The sequence below is a fragment of the Lepisma saccharinum genome, chromosome 20 (assembly GCF_977018435.1).
Source record: "Lepisma saccharinum chromosome 20, izLepSacc3.1, whole genome shotgun sequence".
Taxonomy (NCBI): domain Eukaryota; kingdom Metazoa; phylum Arthropoda; class Insecta; order Zygentoma; family Lepismatidae; genus Lepisma; species Lepisma saccharinum.
Window position 1 is genome coordinate 2,223,146 of NC_139248.1, and position 14,274 is coordinate 2,237,419.

A 14,274-nucleotide genomic window follows, 5' to 3' on the forward strand; every position below is an offset into this window, starting at 1 on the left:
GTATTGGAAAAGAAAGATATTTGGCTAAAACATCGAAAATGTTAGGAATTACTATAACAATGCAAACAGTGCTTGCTACTGTTTACTTTTCCCCAATACAGAAGCTAACGAAAGGAAAAAATATACCTCGTACCCTCCGCCACTATCAGCATTCTCCGATAAAAATTATCTTGTAAAATAAGTAAATTGAAATGCAGTGTTTTATTGTGAAAAGACAACAAAATGAAAATGTTCCGTTTTCGGTTGGGTGTTTGTGTTCTCTGTGAAACCACTTCAGGTGATGCCTCTGCAGAAGAGGACAAATGAGTGGTGGACTATACCAAAGTGTTCAAAGATTAATATGGAACAGGGATGTACCTATGAAATGTAAGAAGGTAACATATATCACATACTATGTGGCAATAATTACATACGGAGCAGAGACTTGGACAATGACAGAGAAACAAAAGAAAGATGCACACAGTGAAGAGGACATTTTTAAGGAGTATATTGGGGAAGACTAGAAGGGATAGAATAAGGAATGAGGAGATCCGACAGTGGGTGTGGTGAAGCTTCAGGACAGGATAGATCAGGCACAGATGAGATGGTTTGGACACATGAAGAGGATGGATGCAGAAAGACTACCAGTAAGAGCTTTCAATACACAAGGAGTGGGAATAAGGCCAAGAGGGAGACCAAGATGTCAGTGGAAAGAGCAGATAGCGGAGAGTGTTAGGAGAAGAGGACAAGATTGGAACACCGTGGAAAGAGAGGAGTGGTGGAAGACCAGAAGAAAATGGAAATTGAATTTTATGTCGACCCAGCCAGAGGCAGGAAACGGCGATAGATGATGATGAAACATTGAGCTATAGGCAATTAAAGAAAACTGGCCTCCTTGATGACATAGTGGTACCATCATCGCCTTATAATAAAAGGGTTCCAGGTTTGATAACTAGTGGAGGCAACTTCCCACAGTGGTTCGGATCCGAGTTTAAACTGTAGGTCCAGGGCAAATTAGCTTTTCTGTGCATTCAACCAATCAACCAATTATTGGAAACCTTAAACAGACCCCTTGAAGAAACATTCCTTAACAACAATGTTGATGAAAGAAAGAAAACTGCAGCTGATCTTTATAGAGATTGCCGCCAGTACAAGGTAGTAAGTGGGGCTTCTCTTTAGAGCATGACATATGACATTGTAAGAGTAGGTGTTTTTGGTCAAATACAGAGGTTGTTTCCGATCTATGGTGACAAAATTGCACACCTTGTGCAGCACCACCAAGCAGAAAGAGAACAAAGCTGCCAGTCATGTGGGCACATTGGACCGTTGACTGTGCGTGACAAATGTGGTAATTATGTATCAGGAAGAATGCCACCGAAATTCAGTGCATAATGGGAGGGTTACATAACTGCACTTTCCGACGTAAACTAGTGCCATTATAAAACTGTGCAAGGAGTGTGGATTCACTGTGTCCAAAAATGTCATATCACGGATGTTGAAAGGGGCAGGTAAGGGGAGGCATGGGATGATTCTTGTGGGTCAGAAACAGGCCAATCCCCGGACTGACACTAGCCGCACACCAGCTACAAATCGGGACTATGTGAGAAAACACAATTGTGCTATCGGTAGGGCATGTTGTACCTTATTGTACAGAGTGATCCATTCAAGTGTACACCGCCATGCTGCTGTTTGTGCTATCGACAAGCGAGACACTTGCGGCATCGTAGAGTGTCAATGAAGCAAGTTCACACAGTTCCTGAAATTATTTTAAGAAGTGATTTACTTACCAGAATTATAAAAGGAGGTGTTCAAACTAGTCACTTTTGATGCGCATACTTTTTTGATACATCTTTATTAAGACACCCACTAAGGTAAGCTGGCGAGGGGTTCTAGAAACAAGTTTTTACGGAGGTCCTGAAAGTAGACAGGAGATTGAAGTGATAAGGGTCCTTGTTTTGTAGTGTGTGGCCTGTTTATTAGTCAGTGACTGTGAAGTAATAGGGTGCTTGTTACGTATTGTGTTTTCTCTAGTGTATTTAACCACAAAGTGTGTTATGGCGCAGCAGATGCTTTCTACTGCACAGCACGTTGTTGATTTATTGATTTGCTGTATTTTACTTTGCTTCTTGTGGCACTTTTGGCTAATATGCGAAGATGGGGATGAGTTATGATATGATGAAATTGATGAATGGACACTCACAAATATCCATGCCCAGGCCAGGATTTGAATCTGGGACCCCTGGCATCATAGCGCAATGTGCTAACCATTCTGCCACGGGGGCCGGCTGCACAGCACGTATTTAATTATGATTCATATGTGTTAAATCAATCGGCATGTGGAGTTCAAAGGCGATTTGAAACAAGATTCTCAGGTGTAAAAGTTCCATGTGATTTTTATTTCTCGGGTAGATTAAAAAATGTTACATACAAGTCAAATCCACACTCCCTGGAAGAAGTGAAGAAAGCAATTATCAACTTTAATCAACGGGAACTGCGGCATAGTTATGGGTAACTTCATCAAGAGGTGTCAAAATGTGTAGACAATGAACGCGGCCAGATTAGCACCTTCTTTCATAAATTGGTAAGTAAATAAATCACTATTTAGTTACTTACTCACTAGTTACGGAATCTTGCATGCTTGATTCACCGACAGTTCACAGTGCAGACATATGGCTGCGAGTGCCTCGCTTGCCGATAGCGTAAACAGCGGTGCAGCGATGAACACTTGAATGGGCAAACTGAATCTATTATCAGCATGAAAAGCTCACCTCAATTGTGTTCTTCCTTGAGTTGGCAACGTAGGCTTTCAGGTTGCTCTCAGCCCTACCAAAGGAAGTAAGAATCCTGCTGCAAGCTTGCAACTGCACAATACAAGGACTGCAAACATGCTTTGGCAAGTTATCAGCCATGTTCATCTGTAAAACAGCCAAGGAGAAAATCATTACTTCAAATAACACACATGTCAAACTTTTAAGCCATCACCATTACCAGCAACTAATTCTAGCACATATTGCGCTAGTACATGATCATTTAAATTAATCTATTCAGTCTGTAAACATGCAGAGGTTTAAAAGTAACGTTGATTTAATATTCTGGATTATGTGATGGAAGTAGCCACAATGGTTTAGTCGGTAGAGCGTCTGACTGCCACGTGGGAGAGCCAGGTTATTCCCAGGGTAGGTAACGTCGGAATTTTCTGGCCTTGTCCCTGCATAAAGTGGCTCTGGGGCTCACCCAGCCTCGAATCGATGGGTAATTCAGGGTAATGGGTAATGCACAGGGAACTTTACCTTATTATGTGATGGAACATGAAAATATCTAGTTTCTCCACATTTCAAGCCAACACAAGTTTATTCCCTCAGTTGTAAATGAAAGATATCTACAATATCATCAAAAACGTTTTTGCTTCTCTTGTATTTAGATGTTCATTTCTATGAGAGGCTCAATTTACACCCCCTGTTGCTACACATATGTTTAATTTTCAATCAAATACAAGCAAAGAACTCCTTGAAAAAATGATAACACATCAAACCACCTAATCTACTGACCATAGCATAGAAAATAATCAGTACTTTAGTATTATACGGACTACCTCATTTGTCTACGTGACGAGGAATGCTTACAAGTTTAGGTTAGGTTCCATATTAGCATAAATACAGCATTACTCGTCACGTAGACGAATGAGGTAGTCCGTATAATACTAAAGTACCAAATAATCTCTTAATGCTAAGCCTAGCAATAAACAATGAAAACCTACAAAAATAATGCTAATAAGCACTTCCTGCCTTTTACTTAGATAAATTTCATTCAAACATGATTTATAACTGAGAAATTCATAAATCAACATGGAAATGGGTAGCATAAAAAGTGTTATTTCTCCTACATGTCTTGATGCCTCATTGCTCCAAACACAAATCTAAACGTAGAAATTTCAGTGAAAAATGCAGGCTCGACCAGGATTCGAACCTGGGTCTCTGGCATATCATTACTCTATATCACTGAGCTACCGAGTAGGGCCTGGCTTCGACTGATTTTTCGCTGCCACTGTTTTACCTGTGTGTAATCGTCTCTGGGGGTGCTACCGCAATGGGATCTGTTGCATTTGAAACACTGTAAATGTCGACGTTGCCTGCTTCCTACCAGCATAGAGATGTTAATTCATTAAGATTTGAGATGCACAATGTAGAATTTTCAGCGAAAAATGCAACCTTTCAAAGGAAAAAATTCCATTGTGGTAGCACTAACAGAGACTATTCCACACAGGTAAAACAGCGGCAGCGAAAAATCAGGCAAAGCCAGGCCAACTCAGTAGCTCAGTGGTAGAACAATTGCACAGTATGTCAGAGACCCAGGTTAGAGCCCTGGTCGAGCCTGCATTTTTCACTGAAAATTTTACATAGTGCATCTCCTGTGTGTGCCAAATGTTAAGAAATATAAATGTACGATGAAAAATGATATACTTGCATCTACATGGATGATGATGTTGATCATTTTCCTAAGATGAATCTTCTCTTCATCTTCACCAACTACAGATGAAAGATCATTTCCTTTGTATCCACAAAGCCTGCATGTGTGTTGCTGTAATTCAACTCCATCCATTTTGGGTAAACTAATTTCTTTTTGGATCAACCTGAAAGCAAAAAATGGAATGCATTGTATATCAAACAAGGGATTTATTGTTATTATTTCACAAATAGATAGTCAGTTCTTTATTCCGTGAATAATACAATGATTATTAAATGAAATTACATCCCATCAAAAATTGCAATGAAAGTTTCCTCTGTTTATGTGTTTATTTTGTATGATTTGATTATTGCAGTATGAGAAAAATTATTAAAAGTTTCAATAAGAGTCTAAATTAATGTTTGAAACTTGTGGCAAATTCATTGCATAGTTTTAAAATCACATGAAACAGTAATTGTGTGTCAATTTTGTTGTGAAAAGTAGGTTGTGGAAGTCGTCATTTTTGTATGCTTTCACTGCTGGATTGTGTTTTCTGGATTGCATGTAAATAATAAGAAAATGTTGAAATTTTCAGGTAATCAAACAGAACTCCCCATACCTATTCAGATAGAATATTTATGTGTATGTGTGTTGATTGATTTACTTTACTTTGCTTTTCTGCCATATTTAAACCTCGAGTACTCGCGCAGCATCCCGAAATACAGATACTAGCGCAGGTGACAGTCGTCACCCATAAGGTATTTTTTTTACTTCAAAAAGACTAATTATAATATGGCGTATTTTTTAAAATTATTTTAGTATCAAACAATTGTAAAAAAAAGTTACCAATTTTACAAAATTTTGCATGGAAAAAATATCTTAAACTTTAGGCTACCGTAACTTTTTTTTTAATGCAGGGTAACATTGTAAAACTCTTTTCTCATCTGAAAGACAGCTTTAATGAGAACCCCAAAACATATATATTAACATATTTTGGCCTTTATTACAAGGCAAAAAAAAATTGCTAAAGTGTACTCTACATTTTACATATAGAAAGAGTATGGTCACAACAATGTTTGTTACTTGTAATAATTTTTTTTCGCGTATTGTAGGTTGAAAATTCCAACGTTATAACAAGGCCTATAATGTCCTTATTTTGTTGCACATTTTGGATATCAAGAATTAAATGGATGTTAAACTACAGAAATACATTTGTACATAAGTATACTAAGAAGTCAGCAATATTTTACAGTTGCAATGGCTGTATTACCTTTGTCCTATTCCAAGCATTCAGTACAAACAATTGATGAATGATCACTACAGATATGACATCCACATTTCTCACAATGTTTTCTGGTTGTTTTGTCTCTCGCCTTCCCACACAGACAGCAACGACCTCTGTTACGTTGCTGTCTGCGCTCAGGTTGTGGAGTTTCTTCGATTCCAAGAAGGGCCTTTCCTCTTCTCTTCAGATGTACAGGGATGAAAGGAAGCTGGATTCGACTTTCAATCAGAGGTTTCATGAGTTCCAACGCCAAACTTTCAAGGAATTCTCGTCTTGCAGTTGGTTTAGCTGCAGCATTGTTGAACTTCTAAATGATTGAGGCAATGATCCCTGATATGTTCACTAGATCAAGTAATACAACCATTGGCCAACATCTTGTGTTACAAGATACATTGTATTTCGAACACATCTGGTCAAGGACATCTACACCAACCTTTCTTTTGTTATAAAATGTAATAATTTCTGGTTTCTGTTTATCACCGGTTTTGGCATCAATTGCATTATCATGGTGCATGGTTGATAGCCCTACTACTGCTTTGTTTTTCTTTGGACAGTAAGATACAAGAGTTTTATTCTTGTGAAATGCAAAGAGAGATGAGGTAACTTCTCTATCATGACTTGCTTTTAGTTCTTCAGGAATCCCAATCCTGTTAGATCTTACAGTTCCAACCAAAGTGAGCTTTTTTTCTTCCAATAGTTTTTTTCTGCTTGTGGAATAGACGTAAACCAGTTGTCAGTTGTGATGTTTGGCTCCATCATTCGAAAAGTTAATTCTTCCGATGAGTTTGATAGTTTGTAAGGTCCGTTTGGCTGCGTTCCAGGGTAAACCTCCAAGTTCATGGCATACCCTGGCACACACAAGGGTATATATCTTTCACACCATATCTTACAGTTTTTTGGCATGTACATTTTAAAAGGACATTTGCCACGAAATGCAACTAACTAATCTATTCTCACTCATGGCAAGATAACAGACCTCCACACCAGTCCCTGTAGAGTTGTCCCACACCTGCTTAGTTTTTTCCTTTTACTGCCCAAACAGCCGGTTAGTAGCAAAATGCCTATGAAAGCACGAATTTCAATAACATTTGTGTATTTGGCATCCCTGTCTCGGCTAAAATGCTCTTTTATATGGTAAATATAAATATTGGTTGATGTAAATATAGTTCTAATAACATTATCGTCCATAAAAAGTACAAAGCAATCAAGTGTATTGCATGCTTCACATGAGCCACAAAACAATGTTGTCAGCATTTCTGGACTGGGGAGGGGGGGATAGTTTTTCCGCTTCATTACATTTTTAAACTGGTCTCTTACCATGTATAAATTTGCAAATGGGATGTCCTCTTCATCACTGGATTCCTCTTCCGTATTTGGCGCCAGGTCATTTTCAGCATTTTCCACTTGGTCGTTTTGTGGCTCATCTGATTCTTTGGTGTCAGAAGGATCGTCCTGGACATCTAAATGGTTCTCTTCACCATCGTCACTATCATTCTCGACAACATCGTCCTCATGAGAACTCTCACCAAGCAATAAATAAAAGTAATTACACAGTCGTGAATGCTTTGATGCACTCATAATGGCATTAATCGCACGGGGGACAAGTGTCACCCAACGGACTTTCAAATGCAATAATATGGACCACTCTTCACTACAACGTACAAACGTAGTATGTCTATGAAACTCACACTAGTCAGGTAGCTGGGAATGTAGGTGGAAGGTACTGAAGCCCCTCAACCACACTGCTTGGCTGTAACGAAAACAAAGGGGCTGGGTGACAATGGTCACCCGCACAAGTACTGGAGGGTTAACTAATCGTGAAGATAGGAATGGATGGTGATAACTTGATAAGATAAAATGGATAAATGGGCAATCACAAACACACCTGGACAGGACAAAACACAAGTCTCACAGAGGAACATGGATTGCACATACCAAGCAATAAAGACGGAAGAGCAATGAAAAAGATAATGAAAAATTGCAAATAACCCTTAAAAAATGGTAGCACCAATCTGTTACCTAAGCAACAGTTTACAAAGGGACGCCCTGTGTAAAGCATGTGTATGGAAGAAAATGGGGCAGAAAAACTGTTTTGCAAGAAACTCACTCAGCAGCAGGTATGATAACATTAGCATCCAGCAATTGAAGTTGGATGATCTTGTCTAAAAATTGACTAACGATCTGTTTCTACCCTTTTCACTTTTATTATTATTTTTAAGGCATCTTAAGTCTGCATTTGGACTTTTAATGAACATTTTCAGAATGTTTTGAAAACTCTTGACAAATTTAAAATTAGTAAGTTTCTAGTCATCACACACACACAAACGTACAGCGAAATCTCTTTAATATAAATAAATACAAAGAAATATTCGTAATTATGTGAGCATTTCTATTAATATACGTTTGTCCGAGGATCTGTACTCACTTACGCTCGATTTATAAAATGTCCACTACATTTTATTACAAGGACAAATAATTTAAAAATGTGTTAATTGAAGCCCATAAATATATACATGTAATAAGGAAGAACAATGAAATTACATAAATCAACGAAAAATTCAAACATCTGCTATGGGAACCTCCAGAAACTATCTGTGCTATCAACGTTGTAGCAAAGCCAGGTAGCACATGGATATTGTGTGGAAATGGCTTCCCGACTATTCGGGATCCCGAGCAGTCGGAAATACTGTGTACCGTTTGGTCATTTTAAAAAGTCATCAATTCTCGACGATTCTTCATTGGAAATGTCTGGAACTTATCGGAAATTGTTAAAGGAGAAAATGACGTAGAAATCGAGATTTCCAGAGCTTGAGAAAATTTCGAACATTTCCCTTCACGAAAATATCACAAATTTGTCGTTGAAATTGCGAATTTTTACGTTTTTACCGTCCCGACCCAAAAAAATTCTGTATCGCAAGATGACTGTTAGTTGTTTTCATGCTATTTATCCGCAAACCATTGTTATCTTTTAATGTTTATTTCGTCACCACCCGCCGCTTTTTTTTCCAGTAAGTTATTTTGTGCCGCGGTGTGGTAAAGCGTCTGATTACCTGCTAAAGGTCCCGGGTTCGATCCCCGGCCGGTTCAAATCCGGGAACTTTTCTAACGATGGAAGCGTCGAATAACATGGGTACCTGGGGGAAACCCTGGAGGGGAGTAAAGGCGGTCAGGGGCGTGATGCTGATCACATCACCGCCACTCACGACCGGATCAAGAAAGTGTGGGCCGTTACCCCCACACCACCTATACGCCTTCATGGTGTGGTGCTATGCACAGGGGAGCACTTTACCTTTTACCTTTAAGTTATTTTGTGAATTCGTGTGGATTTCTAACTCCGCATCGAAGTAAAAAGTCGCAAACCACAAGCAATCCAGAAACTAAACAGTTAACACTGCTACTATGTTGAGGTTGTCTGGAAGCGTTCACCTGTGAAAACAAGTGAACATGGAACATCGCAATACACATGATCAGTGCAGATTTTTCATCGTCTGCATCCATAAGGCATATTAACTCTATGTATAACTTCTTTTTTTATATTTATTACATTGATTTTTGATATTTTTCTTTCTAACATAGCAAATGTAGGGTCGGGTACCCTATTCTACACCCTCGAATTTTGAAATTTTTTTTCTTTCATTATGAACATTATTTGATCCTATTTGTGAATAACAAAAAATTGGAGCGCGGAGAGAAGTATTTACGACTGTACAGCCGTTAAAAGTTGAAATTTTGTCGTTTGAAATGGTTCGCAATTATTTTCAATTTCTAGATCGTGATACTAACACGACACCAAATTTTAACTATCGATCTCAACCTAACTGAACTAACCTATCCACGCGCCAATGGTTCGTGGGGCTAGCGTCAATGGTTCGTGGGGCTAGCGCCAATGGTTCGTGGGGCTAGCGCCAATGGTTCGTGGGCCTAGCGCCAATGGTTCGTGGGGCTAGCGTCAATGGTTCGTGGGGCTAATGTCAATGGTTCGTGGGACAAATCAATTCCAATGTCTAAAGTCGCACAAAACAATTGCAATGTCTCAAATATCCAATCCGCCAATAAATTACATAAATAATATATTGAAATCGCAAATTATCCCATTGCACAAGTCATTCATAACAAGAAAAAATTGCAAATTATCCCATTGCACAAGTCAAAGATAAGAAGAAAAAGAAAATGTTCAGACGTGCGCCTGTGACATGAATCTAAGATGCGCCATGATCAAATCCCTGCAAAGCCGTTTCGACGTTACATAAGGAAACTAAATATTGAAAAACGTAAGTTTCATAGCACGTAGATCTAAAAAAATTACTTTCCGCGTTATTTAAAAACATCGTTTCTTATAAAGAACTAATTTTCGTAACGAGAACATTTGAAATGTGCGAAAAATCGAGGGTGTAGAAAAGGGTACCCGAGCCGCAAATGTACTCCATCCGCATTGTTCAATGTAATACTGAAAACATAAGTTCCTAATATTTTACATTCACCCTGGGTGTAAAGCACGGGGGACCGTTGCCGGTAAAACTTCGGTATGGTCCCAACGGATTTCTTCATTTTTGCACAAGAAACTACTTACGGAAATGAGTTTCTGTAGCATTTAGAAGGGCCAAAGTTCCTTTTGTTTTATTGCGATTTCATCATGCTACGAATGCAATGTTTACATGGTTTACACATACTGCGGAGTTTTAGCGATTACTTAAGATTTTGTTCAACATATACAGTAGAGCGTCGATTATCCGAAGTAATTGGGGGACATGGGTGTTCGGAAAACTGGTTTGTTCGGATAATCGAACTGTACATGTTTATTTGCCAAAAAGAAGTACTGTACAGTAAATTTATTCATAAAAACAGGCATCTCTTTAAGTATGTATTACAAAGAAACGTACAAAGGCAACTTTAGTAGGAATATATAGTATGTGGTACAGTTTATTAAACAAAAATATGTACATATTACATACGCATTTTGCATGAACAATACACACAGTACACAAAATTAACGTTTAAAAAAATCCTTTATTTTGGTCTGTCTAAGCAAGCCTACATGCTTACGAGCAGCTAAGTCACGTACTTTTTTCATTACAGATATCTGAAAGTGAGCGAGTACACAGTTCGGTTAAGCGGTCGTTCGGTTGACCGACGTTCGGATAATCGACGCTCTACTGTACTTTCGTGGTTAGGTTAGGCAGGTTAGGTTTGGTTCCCTTAGCATTAAAATAAGGTCCCCTAAATGCATTCTAGTAAGGTTCCCATTTACTTCTACATTCATTCCCACGCTTCTACGATATTTACTGTCGCTTGTGGACGTAGAGTATCTTTTCGTTGAGAAGTGCGTAAGGTAATTTTCAAGTTGTTTTTTTCAACATAAATGACTTTTTTCGAGTCCAAACAGTGCTCATTACTTAAAGGAAGGTTCAAATTTCGTGTGACAATGATTTTACGAAAATTCTACGATAATTAGTCTTTGTGCTAGGAGAAATCATAAAACAATTTACCGTTACCCCCCACACTCCTAACGATAATTTCACTTCTATTTTGCTTTCATAAGTTTTCAGGGTACTAGTTTACTATCCTTCGGACACATTTCTTCATTTTTACAGAAGAAACTACTTACCGTAATAAGTTCCTGTAGTATTGTCTAACATCGGGAAGGTGTATTCACGTTTTTTTGATGAAAGTAATGTCAATTTTCCACATTACGAGTACTTGTTTATTTGCGTTGTCTTGCTTGCGTAAGACACAGTATGGTGCATACACCTTCGTAGATAATCGCGTGTCGTGATTGTGTTTTGTTCATGTTCATTGGGTATCCAGTGTTTTGAACTGTCTGTGTTTGCAACAAATGTTAGAAACATGATGTGTCGTGGATGCGTGGTGAAATTCGTACCGGGTGTGGAAGATCCAGTGGATTTTTTTAATTTAATTGAAGACTGGATCGTGAAGAAAGGAAAGGAATGTCGAAAATGTGCCAGTGAATGTAAGCTACTCGTTAGAAGGAATGGGCTGTGGGTATATGCCTAATATGACGTGTTGTGGATGCGTGGTGAAATTCAGGTAAGTTTTCCGTATTCTGGAAACGGATTTCTTCAAATTTAAAAGTTTGGGGCTCATTTGGGGGCAGGTGACTCCAGCCAATTTCTAACATGCCCTTAACAGGGACTCTATAGGAAAAGCCGGAGCGGAGCGATGCAGAGCGGAGGCGGGGCCGCGATAGCGGTTGGGGGTAGTAGGTCAATTATCCAGGGGCAGAGCCTGGAATCTGTGGGAAATTTCGACTCAAAAATTTAAAACGAAAAAATTTTTTTAGTTTAAATTTCCCACTAATTCCGGGACGGATAGCCCCAAAAACCATTCACAGATAGCGCCACGAAAGATTACAATTTTCTTCGTAAAATAATGCGAAAAAGTTTTTAAAAAAATTAGATCGGATGAGCTTTGTTCACGGGCATTTCTTGTGTTCCGAAGATTGAAACACTGCATAACAATTGAAAATCGACAAAAGACAAGCACGACGCACAATTATGTAGGAAGGTGTACGTGCCATATTGTGTCTGAGGCAAGCGGAAAGGCTAGGAGAAAGAAGTACTGTTAATGTGAAAAATTGCAATTACTTTCATCAAAACAACGTCAATACACCTTCAGGAATGTTCCGCGAAGCAGATACATAAGTACGAATGTCAAAAATTGACGAAACGAAAAAATTAGAGGTCTCCGAAGGGTAGTAAATTTTTACAGTTTTCAGTCCTTCGTGTTTGGTTTACTTCATTTTAAAATGCATTTATGAAAAAGGTAAGCAACATCCCGTCTTCTGCTGTTGTGGAATGTCTTATTATGGTCCTATGCTATATTCACTTGCGGGAAGCCTTTGGGCTGTTCTGCTTCATGCTAAGGTAAACAGTCGTACTTTACTTCACAATGACGGATTTCCAAGAGCTAGAAACAACTCAAATGTTCATAAACGACATAATGTCCATAGACCATAAAAAAAATAGTTCACATTCTCGAGGGGGTACAGAGGTCAAGGGTATCAAGTATAGTACTTACCAGACTAAAGAAATCTCGAAGTCAGTAAGTTGTTTTATTGAAACTGAAATCCTGTTGTAATTAAAATACTTTCATCTGACACCATGCGACTTAACAGAATGAGCTATTTTCACAATATATTTTTATTAAGTAGCCTACCTATTATACATTGTCAGTGTTTTACAACAGTTAAATTTCTCACATTAACCATAAAAAATAATCATTATTATGGAGATGGTTCGATTTCTATTTATGTCCGTTAACACATACTTCAGAGTGTTAGTGAGTACTTATTGCCTGTTTTCTGGAAAATTATTTTTCCCTTTCGCATACTCTAAATGATTTTTTGTTTTTGAGCAGCCATTTGTGTACTGTCGTCTTGGATATGGACTGCTGCTGCCATCTACTTCATGTGCATGGGTTGTGAAGGAGTTAAATGCTTCCAATCTTAGGTGGTCAAGTTAGGGCTCTTATCATTAATAACTCATTTATTTCGTCCTTTTTAACATTGCTACTTACTTATTGTGCATTGCAGAACATTCTATAAGGTGTAATTATGATTTTCTAATGAAGATAACTTCAATTTTTCATGTTACGAGTAATTATTGTTGTTTTTTCTTTTCGCTTGCGTGACACACAATATGACTCGAGCGTTCTGGATCATCCCATGTCGTGCTTGTGTTTTGTCAATTTGGAGTGGGTATGCAGTGTTTCCAACCTTGTAAACAAAAAAATACCTACTTCCGTGTTAATTTTTTATTTTTTCCTGGGTTTTGAAATATGCTAATATGTGGAACCATGCACGGGTAGCTCTACAAACCATTCACGGATAGCCCCACGAACCATTCACGGTAAGGTTAGGTTAGGTTAGGCAAGCATAGATAAAATTTGGGGTCAGTAATCCTTTTGGAAAAAGGTGGGGTGGTTGGAAACAGTGACAGGGGGTTACATCATGAAACGCACGGTACGTCCGGTTGAGGGAGAGAAAGTACATGGAAGCCTCGGCAATTGCGATATTTTATAGATAAAAACATCAATTATGGCTATAAAAGATGAAACTATGACAGAAAATAAATTCGGGAACTTCAACAATGCTACAGAAAGTAGTTTCTTCTGTAAAAATGAAGAAAACCGTTTTGACATATTTTAACATTTTTAGAACCTATTTTAGAACCTAAAAATCCAAGGTCTATTAATACATCCCCAAATATTTTCATTCTTAAGTTCAGTGGTTCTGGCTTACAGCTCGTAGCATTAAAATGATGGCTATAAATGCTGCCAACACCTGATTATGTAACATTGGTCTCAAGCACAAAATCCTCATTTAGCCTCAAACAAAAATGCAACTGCATGTCTGAGACAACCATAAACCAAGAACGACTGCTTGCTGCAAAGTCAGATGCTTGTGTATGGCACTGTTCAAATCATAATTTCTCTTAAAAACAAATTAAGTTTTTCACTGCTAATTACAGGGTTTCAGCTGATTTGCCGTGATTCAGTTTTCATTAAAGAAATTACTACAACAGGTATAAACTTACACAAGGTACCATGGG

The 14,274-nt window shown here is 38.3% G+C and overlaps 2 protein-coding genes across 4 annotated transcripts in view; one reads left to right on the forward strand and one right to left on the reverse strand.

The window, feature by feature from the left end:
* LOC146003634 (uncharacterized) overlaps window positions 1-8,278 on the reverse strand; it is a 21,501-nt gene extending 13,223 nt beyond the window's left edge. Inside the window, exons 1-3 of one of the 3 annotated variants that reach the window (XM_083141958.1) lie at window positions 8,249-8,278; window positions 4,444-4,609; window positions 2,748-2,894 (exon numbers count right to left, since the gene is read on the reverse strand). In XM_083141958.1, the coding sequence (XP_082998084.1) occupies window positions 2,748-2,894; window positions 4,444-4,609; window positions 8,249-8,250 (315 nt within the window). In that variant the 5' untranslated portion in view covers window positions 8,251-8,278. Of the gene's footprint in view, window positions 1-2,747; window positions 2,895-4,443; window positions 4,610-7,024 lie in introns of all 3 variants that reach the window. The other 2 variants (XM_083141959.1, XM_083141957.1) reach the window with 2 other exon arrangements.
* The window catches only part of LOC146003633 (uncharacterized), a 22,717-nt gene continuing 16,230 nt past the window's right edge, over window positions 7,788-14,274 (forward strand). The window contains exon 1 of the mRNA XM_083141955.1: window positions 7,788-7,824. The gene's annotated coding sequence lies outside the window, so the exon portion shown is untranslated. The remainder of the gene's footprint in view (window positions 7,825-14,274) is intronic.